The 23,465-nt window shown below is 39.2% G+C and overlaps 1 protein-coding gene across 1 annotated transcript; it reads right to left on the minus strand.

Annotated features, from left to right (window-relative positions):
- Window positions 1-16: 16 nt before the first annotated feature.
- Window positions 17-23,457, minus strand: LOC126425028 (V-type proton ATPase subunit D 1). Its single transcript, XM_050087937.1, has 6 exons — window positions 23,329-23,457; window positions 22,996-23,113; window positions 22,759-22,906; window positions 21,299-21,514; window positions 5,641-5,719; window positions 17-951 (listed from the first exon to the last, which is right to left on the minus strand). Exons 1-6 carry the CDS (start codon window positions 23,367-23,369, stop codon window positions 801-803), a joined length of 753 nt encoding a protein of 250 aa, XP_049943894.1. The 5' UTR covers window positions 23,370-23,457; the 3' UTR covers window positions 17-800.
- Between the last annotated feature and the right edge of the window lie 8 nt (window positions 23,458-23,465).

A 23,465-nucleotide genomic window follows, 5' to 3' on the forward strand; every position in this document is an offset into this window, starting at 1 on the left:
AAACACAGAATGCAGATTTGACATTAAGATAATTTATCTTGCAATAAGCTATTTAAACTCATTATATACAGTGTTCACATTGATGGAATGTTACAATTAGACCACATTTCATATTTACAATGGACACAATGAGATGTTTGTTGAAATTTTTTCACCAAAATGAATATTTACATAAGATACAGTCTGCATACGGACTTTGGAATTGTCCTGTGTTTTAACACAGAGTAACAGCCATCTGCCAAACTGCTAGAAGTTGCACATACGCACACACACAACAAAAGACTAAAATATTACATGGCAGTAGCATCCAACTTTCAAACAGAAAAATGCTCTCAGCACTGTTTAAATCTTTAAGGATTACAACTTTACACTTATACTTTAGCCACTGAAACAAAAATTTCAGTTTACATGTTATCACTTCAACAGTTCATCAATTCAACTACAGGTTTATTTTAATACTGTTCTACAAAACATCCTTCTAACCATTTTACCTACTCTTCCACCTTCAAAGATCCCCGAGTAAAGTCAATGAACAGGTATCACTTTAATGAATGTCAGTATTGAATATATAAGTGGACATACGGAATGGATAAATGAAAGCAACCGGTCAATTTTGCTGTCTGCTAACGGGACATTAAATATATTTTACATTGTTTTGTACCCATATTACTGATGTCAACATATGAAAGCCTAAACCTACTGACAAAGAACTTTTTCTTTTACATTAAAATGTAAGATACAGTAGCAAATATTTACACAGATAAGAAATGCACCTAAAACCACCACATGGTACCTAACACTTAGAACAGGATATCTTCATCTCCTTCATCCAGTAGACTCGGAGTGTAGGTGACATCTTGGCCCGCCTTCAGTAACGCCTGTTTCTGCGCTTCGGCTTTAGCTTCAGCCTTGGCTCTGGCAATGCGTTTCTTGTCTTGAATCTTCTTCAACCTACAACATTAAACAGTCATTGGAACACAAGGAAAAATACTTAACATAATCCCATTAAAAATCTAGACAGTACACAAGTTTTGACTATAATTAGTACAAAAATTTATTTTGAGTAATTAGTTCTCTCATTCATCCACACACCTACATCGATACTCTGCAAATCACATTTAAGTGCCTGGCAGAGGGTTTATCGAACCACCTTCAAAATTTTCTATTATTCCAATCTCGTATAGCATGTGGAAAGAACGAACACCTGTATCTTTCCATACGAGTTGTGATTTCCCTTATTTTATCGTGGTGATAGTTTCTCCCTATGTACGTCAGTATCAACAAAATATTTTCGCATTTGGAGGAGAAAGTAGGTGATTGGATTTCGTGAGAAGATTCTGTCGCAACGAAAAACACCTTTCTTTTAATGATGTAGAGCCCAAATCCTGTATCATTTCTGTGACACTCTCTCCCATATTTCGCGATAATACAAAACGTGCTGCCTTTCTTTGAACTTTTTTGATGTACTCTGTCAGTCCTATCTGGTAAGGATCCCACACCGTGCAGCAGTATTCTAAAAGAGGATGGACAAGCGTAGTGTAGGCAGTCGCCTTAGTAGGTCTGTTACATTTCCTAAGCGTCCTGCCAATAAAATGCAGTCTTCTATGTGTTCCTTCCAATTTAAGTTGTTTGTAATTGTAATACCTAGGTATTTAGTTGAATTTACGGATTTTAGATTAGACTGATTTATCGTGTAACTGAAGTTAACGAATTCCTTTCAGCACTCCTGTGGATGACCTCACACTTTTCGTTATTTTGGGTCAACTGCCAATTTTCGCACCATTTAGATATCTTTCTAAATAATTTTGCAATTTGTTTTGATCTTCTGATGACTTAATTAGTTGATAAACGACAGTGTCATCTGCAAACAACCTAAGACTGCTGCTCAGATTGCCTCCCAAATCATTTATATAGATAAGGAACAGCAAAGGGCCTATAAAACTACCTTGGGGAATGCCAGAAATACTTCTGTTTTACTTAATGACTTTCTGTCAATTACTACGAACTGTCACCTCTCTGACAGGAAATCACATATCCAGTCACATAACTGAGATGATATTCCATAATGTGCATCTTCATATTTTCGCGACGCAAATACTGAGCCATTAAATTTCGGGTGTGCAGCCGCATATATTTGACTACTTCTAATATTTTGGCTGAATACCGCCCAGCCATCTTCACATGCGGCTGCACACCTCAAAATTTTATGGATCAATATTCCGTAAGCACACACTTTTCACTACAAGCCGCTTGTGTGGTAGTGTCAAAAGCCTTCTGGAAATCCAGAAATACGGAATCGATCTGAAATCCCTTAATAGCACTCAACACTTCATGTGAATAAAGAGCTAGTTGTGTTTCACAGGAACAATATTTTCTAAACCCATGTTGACTGTGTGTCAATAGACAGTTTTCTTCGAGGCAATTCATAATGTTTGAACACAAAATATATGTTCCAAAATCTTGTTGCATATCGACATTAATGATATGGGCCTGTAATTTAGTAGATTACTCCTACTACCTTTTTTGAATATTGGTGTGACCTGTGCAACTTTACAGTTTTTGGGTACGGTTCTTTCGTCGAGCGAAAGGTTGTATATGATTGTTAAGCATGGAGCTAATGCATCAGCGTACTCCTAAAGGAACCTAATTGTTATACAGTCTGGACCAGAAGACTTGCTTTTATTAAGTGATTTAAGTTGCTTCACTACTCCGAGGATATTTACTTCTACGTTACTCATGTTGGCAGCTGTTCTCGGTTCGAATTCTGGAATATTTGCTTTGTCTTCTTTTGTGAAGGCATTTCGGAAGGCTGTGTTTAGTAACTCTCCTTTGGCAGCACTGTCTTAGATAGTATCTCCATTGCTATCGCGCCGAGAAGGCATTGATTGTCTCTTGCCACTAATATACTTCACATACGACCAGAATCTCTCTGCATTTTCTGCCAGGTTTCGAGACAAAGTTTTATGGTGGAAACTGTTATAGGCATCTCGCATTGCAGTCCGCACAAAATTTCGAGCTTCTGTTAAAGATCGCCAATCTTGGGGATTTTGCATCTGTTTAAATTTGGCATATTTTTTTCATTGTTTCTGCAACAGTGTTCCAACCAGTTTTATGTAACAAGGAGGATCAGTTCTGTCATTTGTTAATTTATTTGGTATAAATCTCTCAAATGCTGCCGGTAATATTTCTTTCAATTCAAGCCACATGTGGTCTACATTTATATTATTAATTTGGAATTTGTGCAGATTGCCTCTCAGGAAGGCGTCAAGTGAATTTTTATCTGATTTTTTGAATAAGTATATTTTTCGCTTATTTTTGGAGGATTTGAGGGTTACAATATTCAATCTCACTATGACAACCCTGTGTTCACTAATCCCTGTATCAGTTTTGATGCTCGTTATTAACTCAGGATTATTTGTTGCTAAGAGGTCAAGTGTGTTTTCACAACCGTTTACTATTTGTGTGGGCTCATGAACTAAATGCTCGAAATAATTTTCAGAGAATGCGTTTAGCGCGATTTCGGATGATATTTTATGTGTACCTCCGGAATTAAACATGTATTTTTGCCAACATATCGAGGGTAAATTAAAGTCAACACCAACTATTATCGTATGAGTCGGGTACGTGTATGAAATCAAACTCAAATTTTCTTTGAAACTTTCAGCAACTGTATCATCTGAATTTGGAGGTCGGTAAAAGGGTCCAATTATTATTTTCTACTGGTTACCAACAATGACCTCTGCCCATACTAACTCTCAGGAAGTATCTACTTCAATTTTGCGACAAGTTAAACTACTTGTAACAGCAACAAACACGCCACCGCCAACCATGTTTAGCCTATCCTTTCGAAACACCGTTAGGTTCTTTGCAAAAGTATCAGCTGAGCTTATATCCGGCTTCAGCCAGCTTTCAGTGCCTATAACGATTTGAGCATCAGTGCTTTCTATTAGCGCTTGGAGCTCTGGTACTTTCCCAACACAGCTATGACAATTTACAACTGTTATACCAATGGTTCCTGTATCTATGTTCTTCCTGTGTTCGGCCTGCACCCTTTGTGACTGAAGCCCTTCTTGTGTTTTCCCGAGACCCTCTAACCTAAAAAACCGCCCAGTCCATGCCACACAGCCCCTGCTACCAATGTAGCTGCCTCCTGCTTATAGTGGACACCTGACCTATTCAGCGGAACCCAAAACCCAACCACCCTTTGGCGCAAGTCGAGGAATCTGAGGCCTCCAAGGTTGCAGAACTGTCTGAGCCTCTGATCAGACCCTCCACTCAGCTCTGTACCAGAGCTCCGCAGTCGGTCTTGTCGACTATGCTGCAAATGGTCAGCTCTGCTTTCATCTTGTAAGCAAGACTGGCAGTCTTTACCACTTCTCTTAGCCGCTCAAAACCAGATAGAATCTCTCCTGATCCAAAGTGACACACATCACTGTTATGACATGAGCAACCACCTGCAGTTGGCTGCACTCTGTGATCTTCATGGCATCCGGGAGGACCCTTTCCACATCTGGAATGACTTCACCCGGTATGCACACTGAGTGCACATTGGTTTTCTTTCCCTTCTTGTCAGTCCCTAAGGGGCACACAATGCGCTTAATGTTGGAGCTCCCAACTAACAATAATCCCATCCTCTGAGACAGGACAGGCCATGAAAGAGAATCTTCAGAGAGTGGAATCGGCCAAAAAAAAAAAAAAAAGGCAAGCAAGCAAGCTCCCTTTGCAGACAGCATTCTGACTCATTCAACTCTCTGAAGGTTATACTATCTAGGGAACACGATGAATGGAGGTACTGCTTCTGCTTAGACTGGCTAACTTAACTTTGAAGCAACTCCAATACACTTAAAAAAGCTGATAGGTCCTCAGTATTAAAACAGGCGATGTTTAGCTACTTCTTGCAGAGTGGTATATACACGACACTCCTTACATCAATAAAAGAACAACAGTTAACTACATCTGAAACAATAGGCAACCCATGTAGAATGAACACTGCTACTTGTCATGTAGCTATTAAGTGACTATGACCATGAAACTAGCTAATCTTAACTTGTAGGAGACATGGCATTAAGGTATGCTTCAATTTTTGTGGAGATTATTATGTGTGTAATTGTGTAAATGACATTTCCTGTGAATTCATTGTTACTGTTCATAATAAAATATATCATTAAGAAAAGGCTGGGAACTGAGTGTGACAATCTGTTTTAAGAGACATCTGAAAGATGGGCAACTATATCACATACAATGCTCTTATTGCCTACATTTCACTTTAGCTGTAGTGCCTCCTAAACATGACTCTAGAAGAGAAAAGAATGGAGAAAACACATTAACAAAAGCTTACAACTTTATTCTTAAGTCAACACCATCAGAGGTACTGATCTGAGCTACTCAAATAACTTGCCCATGTGTCCACTCTGTTATAACTTGTTATTTACCTGGGCAACAACCAATCATCCATGTACTGTTACATTATACACGTTTGATGATGTCTATTTCTGGTATCAACAGACATTTACAATAAAAATAATTATTTCTATTTGTAAATACTTGCTCCCAAACAAAATTAAGTTTTTCCAGGAATCTTTGATAATTTCAGTTTACAGACAAATGCACCATATACAGAGAACACAATAATTTGCTTACCGGTAAAACTCCTCTCTCTCCAATTCATCCAGTTCAGATATTATATAGGCAAGTGTACGTTCAATGCGTGGAATAATTACTGAAAGATTAATATTAATCATTAGTGGATTAACACATCAAAGAATACACCAAAAATAGAATAAATAAATAATGCTAGTCCCTATTTAAGTCAATGTTTTTGTCTGCAATGAACGAAAAAATAAGTTGTTTTATTAACCAAAGCATTCGGAGGACATGAACTACATGCAGAAATTGCTGAGAAAGTTTAATTATTTTTAAAAAAATATTTGAACATCTACATACATATTCTCTACAGCACTGTTAAGTGCATGGCAGAGGGTACTTCCAATTGTACCACTGAGCAGCACTTCTTTCTGTTCCATTTGCTAATGAGGTACAGGATGAACAATTAGATAAATTACTCTGGGTATGCTACAATTGGCCTAATTGTGTCCTTGTAGTCCCTATCTGAGCAATACATAATTTGGGGGTGGTGGTATTGTTGCATATTCTTCACTTAACACTCATACTTCATAAGTAGACTTCTGCAGTAAAGTCAGACTCTATCTTCAAGTGTCTGCCTGTTCAGTGATTCATGGATCAAACAAATATGTGACCTTATGCACTGTCTTTTTTTGTATATAGTCTACATTCCATTATAGCCCTACTGGTAACAGTCCGATACAGTTGAAGATACATTGCATTAATTTTTTTTTTTAAATCTAATTTGTAAGCTGACTGCATCTTCCCAGTATCCTACCAGTGAATCAAAGTCTGCCAAATCATTTACCTAGGACTGAATCTATGTCATCATTCCATTTCATATCCCTAAAAACTGTTACACCCAGATATGTGAGTGAGTTATCTGATACCAGTTTTGACTTAGTGATATTCTACGAGGGCTGTTCAAAAAGTAAGGTGACTTTTCAAATCGCGTGGGCAACGTACGTTCGATTATCAATCTTTTTTCTTTTTGTTATATTGGTACACATGTCCCAAACATATGTTCACAGTTTCAGGTGTACAGCATACCTTGTTTGATTTTGACAGATGGTAAGGTTAGACCCGTTTTATAAAAAATGGGGCAAAGAATTTGCGGCAAATTGTGTGTGAAAAATGGAATCAAGTGCTCTAAAACACTTGATATTTTGACAGAGGCATACAGTGAGTCTGCTCTAAAAAATAAATAAAAAAGTTTACAAGTGGTACAAGCTCTTCCAAGATGGCCGAGAAGATGCCAATGACTAACCTCCCTCTCGACACCCCAGCACACCAACGACAGATGATAACCCGAAGCTGTGAACAAAAATTGTTTTGGAAAATTGTCGATTTACCGTAAGAGAAGTTGCTAAGGACGTTGGCATATTGGTCGGTTTGTATCATGCAATATTTTTGGACGTTTTGGGCGTGAGATGTGTGTCAGCGAAGTTTATTCCAACACATCTAAATTTTGACCAGAATAACCATTGCATGAGCATCACTCAGGAGCTCTTGAATGATGTCAATGATGATCCTGATTTGCTCAAAAGGGTCATAAGTGGTGACGAAACATGGGTTTATGGTTATGATGTTGAAACGAAAGCCCAGTCATCCCAATGGAAACATCCCGGAGAACCAAGATCAAAAAAAGCATGCCAAGTTTGACCAAATGTCACAGTTTTGTTAACTTTTTTTATTTCTCCCCCCCCCCCCCATTACCGTGGTGTAGTGTATCATAAATTTTTGCCTCGAGGTTGTACGGTCAATAAGGAGTGTGATCTTGATGTTATGCACCATTTATGAGAAGCAATACACAAAAAATGTCCAGAATTGTGGAAAAACAATTCATGGCTTTCGCATTACCTGCTCATTCATCAATGCTTGTTAGAGATTTTCTGGTCAAAAACAACACAACATCATGCCACAGCCACCATATTCACCAGATTTGGCCCCCTGTGACCTCTTCCTATGCCTATTCCTGAAACTGAAGAGACCTATGAAAGAACGAAGATTTTCAACAATTAAGGAAATAAAAACTTCTTCACTGGAAGAACTCATGGCTGTACCAAAAAGTGCTTATGAGAAGTGCTTCGAGGATTGAAGAAACATTGGCACAAGTGTATTGTATCTCAGGGGGACTACTTTGAAGGGGACAACAGGAATACTGATGAACTAATAAATATTTTTTCTTAAAAATATAAAGTCACCTCACTTTTTGAACACACCTCGTAGTTATAAAATAATACATTTCTCATGTTCATTCTTGATATTTAAAATAAGTTGTCAATGTTTGTGCAACTTTGAAATCTTACCAACATTTGACTGAAAATTTTCAGATATACTTCAGTATGTATAACTGCATCTGCAAGATGTCTGAGGTTACTATTAATGTTTTATGCCAGACCACAGATGTACGACATGAACAGCAAGTGCCTCAATACAATTTTCTAGGGCAAGTCTGAAGTCACTTTCATATCTATCAAATGATTTTCTATCCAAGACAACATGCGGCCCATCCACTATAGCAAGAAATCCTTAACCCAGTCACAAAATTCATTCGATACTCCATATGACTGTACTTTCGATAATAAGTGTTGTTGCGGTACTGAGTGCTGCAGGACATGTCAACATGGGTCTTCAGAGGCTGCCAATGACTACTGACTTGGCACATTTTGCAAGGATGCCAGTTGAGGGCATCAACAGTTCTAGTTATAGGATACACAGCCTACACCTGAGAAGGGGTGGGTGGATTTGGGTTCACTCAAGGCCAAATTCCTCTGATAATGCAAAGAAGTCAGATATGTTGTACACCTTCTTGAGGAATACTCCTTTAATGCTGCAAGACAGTTCAGTAAATGGGGAGTGCATATTAGAAGACCCAGTAAAATTGTTTCACCAAAATATTAAGGAAATTAGAGGTCAAGTAGATGAACTGCTAATACATATTGACTCTGACATGATTTGTATCTCTGATCATCATTTATATAGAAAAAATATACTGATGCATTCTTTGGAGGGGTACACCTTATTTCAAGATGAGGAGTTTGTAGCAGAAGGGAGGAGTGGCCATTTATGGCAATGTAATGTTTCATTCAAAAGAGTTGATGTATCAAAACTTTGTGAGGACCAAATATTTGAAGATTGTACAACAAGGAAGTCTAAATTTTCAAGGAAAATCATTTAGATGTAGGCCTCTACAGATCTGCCAGTTCAGAGTCAGAGTTGGCGTTGTGCTAGGCTCAGTTCTTAAGAAAGACATGTGAAGTTAACTGGTGTGGGAATTTCTGCATAAACTTTGTGGCTGATTCTCCAGAGGAAAGGACATTAATGAATTTATTTGAATCTTACAAAATGGTACACACAGTATGGTTTCCAACTACAGTTCAGGTAAACAGTAGCACAATTATAGACAGTAACTTAATAGATATAGCATCACACTCCAAATCAGTAAACAAATTATTTAGAGACCATTGTAGAGATTTACAGCCAATATTGGAGGGTAAAGGCAAGAAGTCTACAATAAAGAGAAATTAAATGACAAACAGAACATATTTCTGCTAAACCTTTATCACTTTCTCTGAGAACCTTTTTCCACTAAAAATTGCAGGCAGAGAAGCAGCTGTATTAAGCAACCATTTTGGATAACTAATGACAGTAAAATGCCGCACAGGAGGAAATGGGAGCAGCATCATAATAGACAGGACAGTCACAGCCCAGCTACAGAATTTTATTTCACAGTAGACTGTGTGCTGAAGAATGTCATCAGACAGGCTAAAATAAATCATTACTCCAAGAGAATAGATGGCTCTCAGAACAAAATTAAAACTATATGGCCAATTGTGAAAGAGTTATGTGGGCAGAATGTGGATGCTCAACATATTACACATCTCTTGTGGGAATGAAACTGTTCAGTTAAAGCAAAATTTTATTCGTACAGATAATTATGCAGCACTCTAAAAATTTGGTGTTCGTGGACAATTATATCACATGCAGCTACAGGAAATAAGTGAAGATGAAACAATCAATTATTAAATCAATAAAGAGTAAAGACTCTCATTGATAAGATTAACTTTTAGGTAGGATAATGAAGATTAATGTACTCAGCCCCTTACAATGTCCCCCAGGTGTGGTCAACTTCCTGATGGATTCAAATACCTTTTAGTGAAACTGGTTCACAAATGGGAGAAAGAGGTACCAAATTTAGATAGTTACTGGACAGTTTCTTTGCTATCAGTGATTTCAAAAGCTTTTGAGAAAGCAATGTATAAGGAAATACTGGAACATCCCAGTACACACATTTTGTAGCGAGGCTCACAGTGTGAGTGCACAAAAGGAGTATCCTCAGAAAATGGTATTATTCTTGTGTGTTAGAGGCACTAACAGGTATAAACAATACGCTGAGGACATTTGATATTCTCCTTTATTTAACAGATATATCTGATTATGTGGACCTTCAAACACTTTTGAATAAGGTGGAACATAGAATGAGATTTTCACTCTGCAGTGGAGTTCGAGTCTCGGTCGGGCCCACAGTTTTAATGTCCCAGGAAGTTTCATATCAGTGCACACTCCGCTGCAGAGTGAAAATCTCATTCTGGAAACATCCCCCAGGCTGTGGCTAAGCCATGTCTCCGCAGTATCCTTTCTTCCAGGAGTGCTAGTTCTGCAAGGTCCGCAGGAGAGCTTCTGTAAATTTTGGAAGGTAGGAGACGAGATATTGGCAGAAGTAAAGCTGTGAGGACCGGCGTGAGTCGTGCTTCGGTAGCTCAGATGGTAGAGCACTTGCCTGCGAAAGGCAAAGGTCCCGAGTTCGAGTCTCGGTCGGGCACACAGTTTTAATCTGCCAGGAAGTTTCATATCAGCGCACACTCTGCTGCAGAGTGAAAATCTCATTCTGGAAACATCCCCCAGGCTGTGGCTAAGCCATGTCTCCGCAGTATCCTTTCTTCCAGGAGTGCTAGTTCTGCAAGGTCCGCAGGAGAGCTTCTGTAAATTTTGGAAGGTAGGAGACGAGATATTGGCAGAAGTAAAGCTGTGAGGACCGGCGTGAGTCGTGCTTCGGTAACTCAGATGGTAGAGCACTTGCCCGCGAAAGGCAAAGGTCCTGAGTTCGAGTCTCTGTTGGGCACACAGGTTTAATCTGCCAGGAAGTTTCAAGGTGGAACATTATGGGATTAAGTAACTAGCTCAACAACAGTTCATTTCATATCTGAAGGTTCTATTCTTGTGTCCACAAACAGGGAAGAGATGATCTGAATCTACTAGGGTCATGTGAATGTGCGGGATGAAATGGCAAGGGCGCTGATCCGGGCCTATTGGTTTTCTTGATATACATCAATGATATGTCACTACACATGACAGGTGATTCAAATTTATTTATTTTTTTCTTTTTGCAAATGATCAAAGTGTTATTGTTAAAGATGGGATATGTACTTTAAATGATGTACCTAATAGGATAGTTAGTAATAGCAGCATGTGGTTTTCAGAGACCAGATTAACCCTTAATCGTAACAAAACATGATGAATACAGTTTATGATACTGAACTCTTGTAGAACCCCAGTTTTACTGTCTAAAGATCGTGAGATAGTCAGTGAAGTTGGCTGTTTTAAATTCTCAGGGCTGAAGGTGGATGAGAGACTTTCCTGAAAAAAATCACATTTGCGATCTTATGGAGAAACTGAATGTTGCTATCTCACTGTAAGAATGATCTCCATTGTCTCTGACACTGAAATTCAAAGGTTGGTTTGTATTGTTTACATTCGCTCTGTTACCCTGTATGGTGTTACACACCACTGGGGAAAAAAATCGCAATACCGAGAAATCGTCAACACAGAGCAATGAAATTTTGGGAACCCATTTGTCTAGCTAACATATGTCAGTGAGTAACACTGCAAATGTGAAATTTTGGTACATTAATAACAAGTGTAGCCACCAGAATGTTGAATGCAAACACACATGTACATGGGTTGTACAAGTACCAGATATCAGTTTATGGGTAGGAGTTCCACGCATATTCCACTTGGTCAGTCGATAGAGGGATGATTACAGTGGTTGTGATGGCATTGGAGCTGTATATGAAATTGAACCCCAGATTGTAACTTCGTAACTAACTAACACACGCCCGTCACTGGCACTGAGGCAGAAACAGTTGTCATCAGGAAATACAACTGACCTCTGCCTTACCCCCCCCCCCCAATGAGCACTCGCTTAAGCAGTGGTTTGGGGTCAGTGGAATGCATGCCACAGGGCGTCTGGCTCGCAACTGATCTTGAAGTAATCGATTTGTAACACATCTGTGTCACTATGACGCCAACTTCTTCTCAAATTGCTGTTGCAGATCAGTACAATGCACCAGAGCCACATGCCGAACACACAGTGCTCTTTCCTCGGTAGTGCCACACGGCCATCCGGAGCTCCGTCTTCTCGTGCCCGTATCTCCCCGTGACCATTGCTGCCGGCGATCGTGTACAGTGGCCACATTCCTGCCAAGTCTTTCTGCAATACCACAGAAGGGACATTCGGCTGCTCGTAGCCCTATTACACGACCTTGTTCAAACACAGTGAGGTGTCAATAATGGCATTTCTGACAAACTTCAATTCACCACGTCCACTTTCAGAGGTAACTAATGCTCATGACTGTCACAGCATGTACTTAAAGCAAACCTGATTTAAATTCTCATAGTGGTGCTTCTAGTACCACACCTACGTGACTAGATGTGAAATTTGAAAAGATATCATCTTTCAGATATAGAAACTTGCTTACCGAGCTTTGTTTACATCTCACAACTCCTTGGTGTTGCAATTTTTTTTTTTTCCATCTGTGTATTTTAGTGCAACTTTGTGTACTCAACAAGAATATTTTCAGCTTCTTAGTCCATAAACGGACAGTAGGAGTAATCTGTGGTGTCAGTTCACAAACTTCTTGTAGGCAGTTTTTGAGGTGTCTCAGAATCCAAACTCTTCCACCCCTGTACATATGCCGCATCAGGTGATTAATTGCAGACTTTACTGATCGACTCAGAAGAAACTGCAAGAGTCAACCTTTATGGAAAGATAACTTGGACATATACAACAGTGCCTTAAGCAAGATAGAGACACATGTGGACTATTCAGCAGGCTTCTTTTTCAATAGGCTTCTGGCAGGACTGAGAAAACTGACTGATAAAACTCCCGTTCTTCAAATCAAGTTGGAAGCTGTACCTGTGGCACACAACTCCTATTACGAACAAAAGTTACTCATAATAGCTGAGAAAATTTTCTGTAATGCCTTATTTATTCTATGGCCTCTCAGTTTCTTTCTTTTTTTTAAATATACTTTATCCATTCTTTTGCCTACATGCTGACTCATTCCATGACCAAGTAGCTTTGGATTGAGCAGTCCAGAGAACCTGAAGCGAACGGCTGGGTCAGCTGTCAAAATACTGTGCATAAAATGGAAACAACAACTCGACAGAACACCAGGAAACTCACTATTATACAGTATTACCATTCAGTCATTCAGTTTTTTCCTCGTATTGTGAAAAATTGATATTAAATTTTAGGAGTATATACAATTATATGCATTCATTAATTTATAAACAAATTTGAACTATGTAATAGGAAACCCCACCAAATAGCTGGCACTCAGTCCTTCCTTGCTGATACTCTCCTTGTGGAGCAATGTGTGGAGGGGAGCTTCCTTTCCCATACAACAGAATAAAATCAGTCACAAAAATATGTGTCTGTGAAATACATGTGAGAGAGTACCTCCCATATCACCACATATAAGGCTTTCTTCTGTTCCATTCACATATGGAGCACAGCATGAATGACTGCGTAAATGCCTACTTGACATTCACAGCACTATAGACAACAGCACTCAGGTTGATGGCACATTCCTCGACTTCAGAAAGGCACCTGATACAATCCTGTACTGTCATTTAGAGAGAGAGAGAGAGAGAGGGAGGAGTTTACCACTTATTGGGCCTCACTTTCAACTGGATTCAAGCCTTCCTTTCAGACAGGACTCAACACATCATTCTTAACCGAATAAAATTGACAAATGTAAAGGTAATTTTTGAAGTAGCCCAAGGAAATTTGACAGCACTGTTAGTATTTACATTGTATACAAATGATCTAGTGGAATCCATCAGAAGCTCTTTAAGACAATTCACCTACAATATCATTGTCTATCAGAAAGCAGCAATACCAGGAGGCAATATATATTTGCAAAATAACCTGCAGAGAATTGGTGAATGGCGTAGGCTACGACGGTTGACCCTGAACGTAAATAAATGTAACATACTGTGCATTCATACGAGAAGAAATCCATTAGTATACAACTACACTATTTATGACAAATTGCTGGAAACAGTATATACCACAGAATATCTTGGAGTGACTATCCAGATTAAACTTAAGTGGAATGACCACATAAAACATATTTTAGGAAAAGCAGATGCCAGACAGATTCATAGGAAGACTCTTAAGGAAATGTAACTCATCCATTAAAGAAGTGGCTTACAAGGCACTTTTTCAACTAATTCTTGAGTACTGTTCTTCAATGTGGAATTCTTACCATGCAGGGCGGATACAAGACTTAGACAAGATCCAATGAAGAGCAGCATGTTTCATCATGAGGTCATTCAGTTGGCAGAAGTGTGTTACAGAGATGCTTAACAAAATCCAGTGGCTGATGTTACAAGCGAAGCATTATGCATCGTGGAGAGGTTTACTATTGAAATTCTGAGAGTACTGTGTAGAAAGTATCAGACAACATACACTATGTGATCAAAAGTATCTGGACATTCCCAAAAACATATGTTTTTCATATTAGGTGCATTATGCTGCCACCTACTGCCAGGTACTCCATATCAGTGACCTCAGTAGTCATTAGACATCATGAGAAAGCAGAATGGGGCGCTCCACGGATTTCACGGACTTCGAACGTGGTCTGGTGATTGGCTGTCGCTTGTGTCATACGTCTGTATGCGAGATTTCCACACTCCCAAACATCCCTAGGTCCACTATTCCCAATGTGACAGTGAAGTGGAAACATGAAGGGACACGTACACAGCACAAAAGTGTACAGGCTGACCATGTCTGTTGACTGACAGAGACTGCCAACAGTTGAAGAGGGTCGTAATATGTAGTAGGCAGACATCTATCCAGACCAGCACACAGGAATTCCAAACTGCATCAGGATCCACTGCAAGTACTATGACAGGTGGGTGGGAGGTGAGAAAACTAGGATTTCATGATCGAGCAGCTATTCATAAGCCATACATCATGCCGGTAAATGTGAAACGACACCTTGCTTGGTGTAAGTAGCGTAAACTTTGGATGATTGAACAGTGGAAAGAAACATTGTGTAGGAGTGACGAATCATGGTACACATTGTGGACATCCAATGGAACTTTGTTGTTTTCTGTGGCACTATCACAGCACAGGCCTGCATTGATGTTTTAAGCACCTTCTTGCTTCCCACTGTTGAAGAGCAATTCGGGGATGGCGACTGCATCTTTCAACACGATCGAGCACCTCTGCATAATGCACGACCTGTAGTGAAGTGGTTAGATGACAATAACATCCCTGTAATGGACTGGCCTGCACAGAGTCCTGACCTGAATCCTTTAGAACACCTTTGGGATGTTTTGGAACACCGAATTTTTGCCAGGCCTCACTGACCGACATCGATACCTCTCCTCAGTGCAGCACTCCGTGATGAACGGGCTGCCATTCCCCAAGAAACCTTCCAGCACCTGATTGAATGTATGCATGCGAGAGTGGAAGCTGTCATCAAGGCTAAGGGTGGGCGAACACCATATTGAATTCCAGCATTACCAATGGAGAGCGCCACGAACCTGTAAGTCATTTTCAGCCAGGTGTCTGGATACTTTTGATCACATAGTGTATTACTTTCTCCAACATATATCTCACAAAATGACCACAGCGAGAAAATTCAAGAAATTAGAGCTAATATGGAGGTCTACGAACAATCATTCTTCTGTGCAACATCTGTGAACGGAATAGGGAAGTAGGGATCGGATACTGGTACCACCATACACAATTAGGTTGCTTGGTTCAAAATGGCTCTGAGCACTACGGGACTTAACATCTGTGGTCATCAGTCCCCTAGAACTTAGAACCACTTAAACCTAACTAACCTAAGGACATCACACACATCCATGCCCGAGGCAGGATTCGAACCTGCGACCGTAGCGGTTACGCAGTTCCAGACTGAAGCGCCTAGAACCGCATGGCCACACTGACCAGCTAGGTTGCTTGGTACCTTGTAATTAACCTAATCTTTTCTTTGTGATCCCTACAGTAATAATATGTACCAGCATGAAGAATATATCTGGATTCTTCACTTAATGCTTGCTGTTGCAATTTTGTAAGCAGGCTTTCACAGGATTAATTTGTGCCATCTTCACGAGTTTGCCAAATCACGATTTTCAGTATATCTGTGATGCTCTCCCGCAGTAAGGAAGGACCTCAAGATGAATGTTTAGCAATTAGTTGACGACGAGATGGTAGACACAGAGCACATATTCGGATTGGGGAAGCATGTGGAAGGCAGTTGCCTGTGCCCTTTCAAAGGAATCAGCCCATCGTTTGCTTTAATCAATGTAGAGAAATCACAGAAACATAACTCTAGGTGGATGGACTGATGTATTCCCAAATACGAGTCCAGTGTCTTACCACTGTGACACATTGCTCATTCTCGTGTGGAGAAAAATTAAATAAAAATATTAAGCTCGAAGATAAAATGTATTTACAAGAAGTTCGGTCTGATATAGAGTTTATGTTTGGTAGTATTAGCGGAGTTTTCGATGTTCAAAATTGCAGGAGCCGCAAGTCGGCTTTAATTTATATAACGAAGTATGACTCTGTACCAATATCTAATTGTAATGATTCAAGTTTGTCTTTTAACGTTAGGTTGCGTAGGTGGGCCGACCAAACTAGTAGGATCGATTATACTGATCCTTTTTTAGTTAACAATTGGTCACGTATTCGTTTCATTGAGAAGTATTTTGATTCATTTCAGGCTAATCGGTTGGTTGTGCAGTCTTTGAGCGAGTGTCATCTTAATTATAATGGCTGGGCAGGCCGCGTGGTACAGTGGTATAACAAGGCCTTTCGGTCCACGGAGGTTCGTAAAATGCAGTTGTATTTATTTGGCGATACAAATATCGGCAAGTATACATTGATTGAAAAGATTGTTTCTAGAAAGCAACATGTGTATTTGCCCTTTTGTTCCGAATTCGATTTGGTGGCTATGATGCACGTGTTCATAATGTTATTGTTTTTGAAGAATTTGAATGGTCTAGATGGCGGCAATATGCGTCTATATTGAAGCGTATTGTCGAAGGACGGCCTGTTACCATTAATGTTAAGAATAAGCCGGGAATGGTTATTAAACACCGTGGCTTGGTAATATTTGTATCGAATGAGTTTATTATTAGAGATGAGGCGTTAATTTCACGTTTGGATGTCATATTGCTCATTTAAGGAGGATGTGGATGCGTCGGACATGTCGAACGTGGAAACCCCGGAGGAAATTGTCTGTATATCGTCGGAGGAGGATGTACCGGAAGTTTCGCGCTGCACGCCCGAGGTGCTGGATACGCCGACGTACGAATCTAACTAGGCCTATATTTGATATCAATATAATGGAAGGAAACATTCCACGTGGGAAAAATTATATATAAAAACAAAGATGAGGTGACTTACCGAACAAAAGCGCTGGCAGGTCGATAGACACACAAACAAACACAAACATACACACAAAATTCAAGCTTTCGCAACAAACTGTGGCCTCATCAGGAAAGAGGTATACACTCGCACACACGCACATATCCATCCACACATACAGACACAAACAGACACAAGCAGACATATTTCTGCTTGTGTCTGTATGTGTGGATGGATATGTGCGTGTGTGCGAGTGTATACCTGTCCTTTTTTCCCCCTAAGGTAAGTCTTTCCGCTCCCGGGATTGGAATGACTCCTTACCCTCTCCCTTAAAACCCACTTCCTTTCGTCTTCCCCTCTCCTTCCCTCTTTCCTGATGAGGCAACAGTTTGTTGCGAAAGCTTGAATTTTGTGTGTATGTTTGTGTTTGTTTGTGTGTCTATCGACCTGCCAGCACTTTTGTTCGGTAAGTCACCTCATCTTTGTTTTTATATATAATAGGCCTATATTTGGTCGAATGTGTAGTTGGCGTAGAGGGAATCATACATTTTTATTTAATTTTTACAGGGAATCATGTAACTCTCTTGGCAAATGCCTTTCCCAGATTGATGTCTGAAATACTCTTCTGGAAAACAGACAATGTGGAGATTGAGTCAATAATTAAATCACTGAAGACTAAGGAGTCTCTTGGATATGATGAAGTATCTAGCAGAATATTAAAGTACTGTGCTGCACATGTTGGCCCTGTACTCAGCCATATTTATAATTTTTCCTTTAAGAATAGTCAGTTTCGTGGACGATTAAAGTACTCAGTAGTAAAGCTGCTCAATAAAAAAGGAGAAAGGGATGATTTTAGACATATTTCTCTGCCATAAGTGTTTGCTAAAGTTATTGAAAACGTTGTGTATGCAAGGATAATTGATGATTTTATATCACAATTTGCTATCAAATGTACAGTTTGGCTTTAGAAGCCGTTTAACAACTGAAAATGCTATATTATCTTTTCTCTGTGATGTACTAGATGGGTTAAACAAAAGGTTTCAAACACTAGGAATATTATTTGATTTAACTAAGGTGTTTGTTTGTGTTGATCACAAAATATTGCTCCAGAAGTTGGACCATTGTGGAATTCGGGGAGTAACTAACAACTGGTTCACCTCTTACTTTAACAACAGACAGTGAAAGGTCATTATTCACAGTGTTGCAAATGGCTGTGATGTGGGGTCTGAGTGGGGTAAAGTCAAAGAGGAGGGGGGGGGGGGGAGCACAGGAATTAGTGTTGAGGCCACTCCCGTTCCTTATTTATATAAATAATATACTTCTGTTTGCTGATGACACTAGCTTGATAGTAAATGATGTTGTGCACAACACTGGCTCTGTTTCAAATAGTGCAGTTCATGATGTATGCTCATGGCTTGTAGAAAATAAACTAATGCTAAATCACAAAAAGACTCAGTTTTTACAGTTTCTAACACACAGTTCAACAAAATCTGGTGTTTTAATTTCACAGAATAGTCACACGATTAGTGAAACTGAACAGTTCAAAATTTTAAGTGTGCACAAATAGTAAACCGTAGTAGAAAGCCCACATTTAAGATCTTGTTCGAAGACTTAATGCTGCCATTTTTACTATTCAAACGTTATCTGAAGTAAGTGACTGTTTGACACGAAAATTAGTCTCCTTTGGTTATTTTGATTCGCTTATGTGATATGGTATTATATTTTGGGGTAACACTTCCCATTCTAAAAGGACATTTTTGGCTCAGAAATGGGCAATAAGTGGTGTAAGTTCGCGAACCTCTTGACATTAGTCTGGGTATTCTGACATTGGCATTTCAATATGTATATTCTTTACTGTCGTTTCTTGTTAACAATATCAGCTTATTCCCAAGCAGCAGCAGCTTTCACTCAGTTAATACTCGGCAGAAATCCAATCTGCATCAGGATCGCACTTCATTAACTACTGTGCAGAAAGGTGTGCTGTATACTGCTGCATCCATTTTCAATAAGCTACCGCACGAATTCAAAAATCTAATGAGTAATCCATGTGCTTCCAAATCGTAACTGAAGAGTTTCCACATGGGTCAATCTTTCTAGTCTGCTGAGGAAGTCCTTGAAAAATTAAGCTGATTCTTACATTATACTGTTGATTGCGTTTACTTAAACTTATGGCTTGACTTTTTTTGGGTTCGTAAACATTTTATTTTATCTGTTATCATTTTTATGTTCCAATTTCATGTACTGACACATACCACAACCTTGGAGATGCGCTCCTCAATTTGGTTTTACAGAACTAGACGTGTAAATAAAATAAACTATATGAGGGGGCGTTTGAAAAGTCGGTGCAAAAATAATAACTACTTATGAGTTTGTGGTAAACCTTTTTTATTTTTCGACATAGTCTCCTTTTAGACTTACACAATTTGTCCAATGCTGTTCTAATTTGTTGATCCCTTCCGAATAATAGGAATTGTCCAGGTCTGCAAAATAGCTATTAGTTGCTGCAATCACCACCTCATTTGAATAAAATCTTAGCCCCACCAGCCATTTCTTCAAATTGGGGAACAAATAGTAGTCCGAGGGAGCCAAGTCTGGAGAATAGAGGGGGGGGGGGGGGGTGAAATGAGTTGTAATCCTATTTTGAATAATTTTGCAACCACAACTGGTGAGGTGTGCTGGTGCATCGTCGTGATGGAAAAGGACATTTTTGCGGTCCAATCGCCGGTGTTTTTCTGCAGCTCGGCTTTCAAACGGCCCAATAACGATGAATAATATGCACCTGTAATAGTTTTACCCTTTTCCAGCTAGTCAATGAGGCTTATCCCATGCAAATCCCAAAAGACAGTCGCCGTAACCTTTCTGACCAAAGGAATGGTCTTCACCTTTTTTGGTGCAGATTCTCCCTTGGTAACCCATTATTTAGATTGTTGTTTGGTCTCACGAGTACAATAATGTATCCATGTTTCATCCACGTGACGAAACGATGCTTAAAGTCCTGCAGATTCTTACTGAACAGCTGCAAACCATCCTTGCAACACTTCACACAATTCCGTTTTTGGTCAAGCGTGAGCAATCGCGGAACCCATCTTGCGGATAGCTTTCACATGTCAAAATGTTTATGCAAAATATTATGTACCCGTTCATTGGAGATACCAACAGCACTAGCAATCTCACGCACCTTAACTCTTCTGCCATCTATCACCATATCATGGATTTTATCATTGATTCCTGGAGTCGTAACCTCCACAGGGCGTCCAGAACGTTCAGCATCACTTGTGCTCATATGACCACTCCAAAAATTTTGAAACCACTTATAAACTGTTACAATTGAAGGTGCAGGTTTACTATAATGTTTATCAAGCTTCTCTTTAGTCTCCTGAGGCGTTCTGCCTTTCATAAAATAATGTTTAAGCACCATACGAAATTCTTTTTCGTCCATTTTTTGACAATCACTCGACTTCCTCTATTCACAAGAAAGCCAAATACAAAGTAGACCAATATTGTTGAAACTTGGTGTGCGTTCTTTCCAAAGATGCTACTAACTAAACATGACCTCGATATGTGCCGGTGGTGCCATCTCTCGGACTCTGCACAGACTTTTCAAACGCCCCTCGTAAATCTCATTACAAAAAAACTGAATACAGCACAGTTTACAACAGTCTACAAGGACAGCAGAACTGATCACCAAAACTATTGTGCAGTATCATTGACATTCTTCTGTTGCAGAACTTTAGAATGTATTCTGAGTTCAAACACAAACCTCAAACAAAATTACTTCCTCCAGACCAACAGCATAGATTCCAAAAACATCATAGGAAATCCAGCTTGTGCTTCTCTTTTTGTCCCTGACAAACTATTCTTCACTGTTAATTATCTTTCACGCTCTCCTCTGTACCCTCTCAGTCATTGAGAGCAAATCTGTAGACAACTAAAGTGTTCATACCATTCCATTTAGCCCATTCAATAGTCCCCTCACTAATATGTATTGATTATGTCACTTACCATGCTCAATAGCATTAACTCTTCTATTGGTTATTTTGATGACCTCATCAAGAGTAACAAAAGATGTCTGCAGTGAAGCTAATTCAACCAACAGCTTCACTGCACTCTGGTAGTTCTTTTTGAGTTTGGCAAGTTGCTGACCACCCCTTGCCAGACCTGCCAGTTCGTAAGTGTCTGTACCATCTTGATAACTTTCAAATACAGGTAACATAACACCTGCAACAAAATTAAGTATGGTATAACTATGTACAAGACTTATCTACTATGAAGCTTATCCTAAACAATTTTCTACCACTGATGAATTCATTATTTTCTACAGAGAGTAACAAAAAGGCATGGCCAAACCTTCAGGTAACATTCCTCACATGCCAAGAAAGAAAACATTTTATATGGCCATTGGTCCAGAAGCAGCTCAGTTTATGCAATTCTTCAACACATTAATCACAGACAAATTCTGCTCTGTCCTTGTTCTTCTGGGCCTTCCCCAGTTGTGAGTAGTTGGGTTAAACATTCCATGCAGCCATGATCAATTGCTTCAAAAGTTCTCCTGTTGAGGCATCATCACTCTGGGAATCTATCTCAATCAAAATGTTGAGTGGCATGACTATTACCATCTGCTAATCTGTTCAACGAATGAGCATCTGCCATCTCAGAATTTGAGTACACTTCCATTACACTGTACTGGAAACTGAATAAATCATGAACTCTAAAACAATTTACGGTACATGTCTGCACAGTCTGTGGTGACTACTAAACACTTGATGCTACATGCTTGATGCTGGTACAGAAATGTATTTTGTCACATGTCAGCTAAAATAATGAATTGAGTTACATGTCAACATTACCTTCATACAACTGTGACAACAAGCACTGACAGTGAACCTTACTGTACATTCTAATTAAAAGTAACGAAGAGAGCACTTTGAACATGCCATGTAAGAAAACTTTTCATGTAATGTGGTACATTCTCTCTGTGTGCGTTTTCCACGATTAATGTGATTACGAAGAAAAGTAGAAAATGAAACATAACATGGAAATAAAGTGTTCCAGGGAACATGTCCCTGTAATAATTTCTTCCTCTAAGTGTGTGAAATATTTTCTGTCTGTCTGACCACACTTTTTTGTTACAGCCTGGATCCAAAAGAAATATTGCAACATCAGTTCAAACTGTATTCAAATACAAGATCTGTTTCCAATAATATCTGAAAAGGAATAGGATTAAAATTAGCCATGATCATATTTTGAAACATATAATCAACTGTTGACATATTATGGCGTCACCAGGTAACCCATAACCTGGTACGTGTGTAATTTACACGTTACCTCAATCCCACAACTCTTGGAATCCACATTTTTTTTCATTTATTTGTCATGTTATGTACACTGATGGTATTCTTTGTCTCTTCGAACAATCTGAAAATGGTCTGAACTATAGCTACAACATAAAAAAACTGTCCTACCTGCAACATTGTCCTTCTTTGTCCGAATCTTTACTTGGGCCCTATTTACGTTCTGCAGGACAACTTGGTTGAAATCTCCCGTAGTAAATTTTGCTTCAGCTAATGAAAAGGCAGCTTCTTTCATCACTTCTCCCATCAGCGTCTTAGTCTAAAAATAAATCCACATAAAATATCCGAGCAGTACGTATAAAAATTACAACTTTCGTAATTATTTGTGGTATAAGCAGAACCCATTACCTCAATAATTTTCCCCAGAATCTGCCGAAATCGCATCTGCAAAGCATCTGCCTTTTTCTTCAGTAAACTGTGGCCTTTCTGTGCTCCTTTTAGTCTAGCTTTCATTAACATCTGCGCTCTGTAAAATACGAATTATTATAAAGACCGTCTATTTGCTATCCATTCACAAGATTTGAAACTGTTAAAGAACACTCTAATGGTAACCCAATTCTATAAAGGGACACTCCCCCCATGTGGAAACTAATTTTTCCGACACATTTTGAATGAATAGCCCAAAGTTCTTTACAGTGTAGCTACAAAATCTATTAACAAAAATTTTGTCTTTATACATACCCTCGCGAGGGAAATATTGGAATTCTATCTTTTCCAGACATTTTTGCTTCTCGACACAAACCAACTATCTTCGAAGTCAGCTGACAGCAGCAGAGAATTTAGAAGGGAAGGCATTACTTTCGATTTGTGCATATCTT

Source organism: Schistocerca serialis, chromosome 10 (genome assembly GCF_023864345.2).
Source record: "Schistocerca serialis cubense isolate TAMUIC-IGC-003099 chromosome 10, iqSchSeri2.2, whole genome shotgun sequence".
NCBI classification, from domain to species: domain Eukaryota; kingdom Metazoa; phylum Arthropoda; class Insecta; order Orthoptera; family Acrididae; genus Schistocerca; species Schistocerca serialis.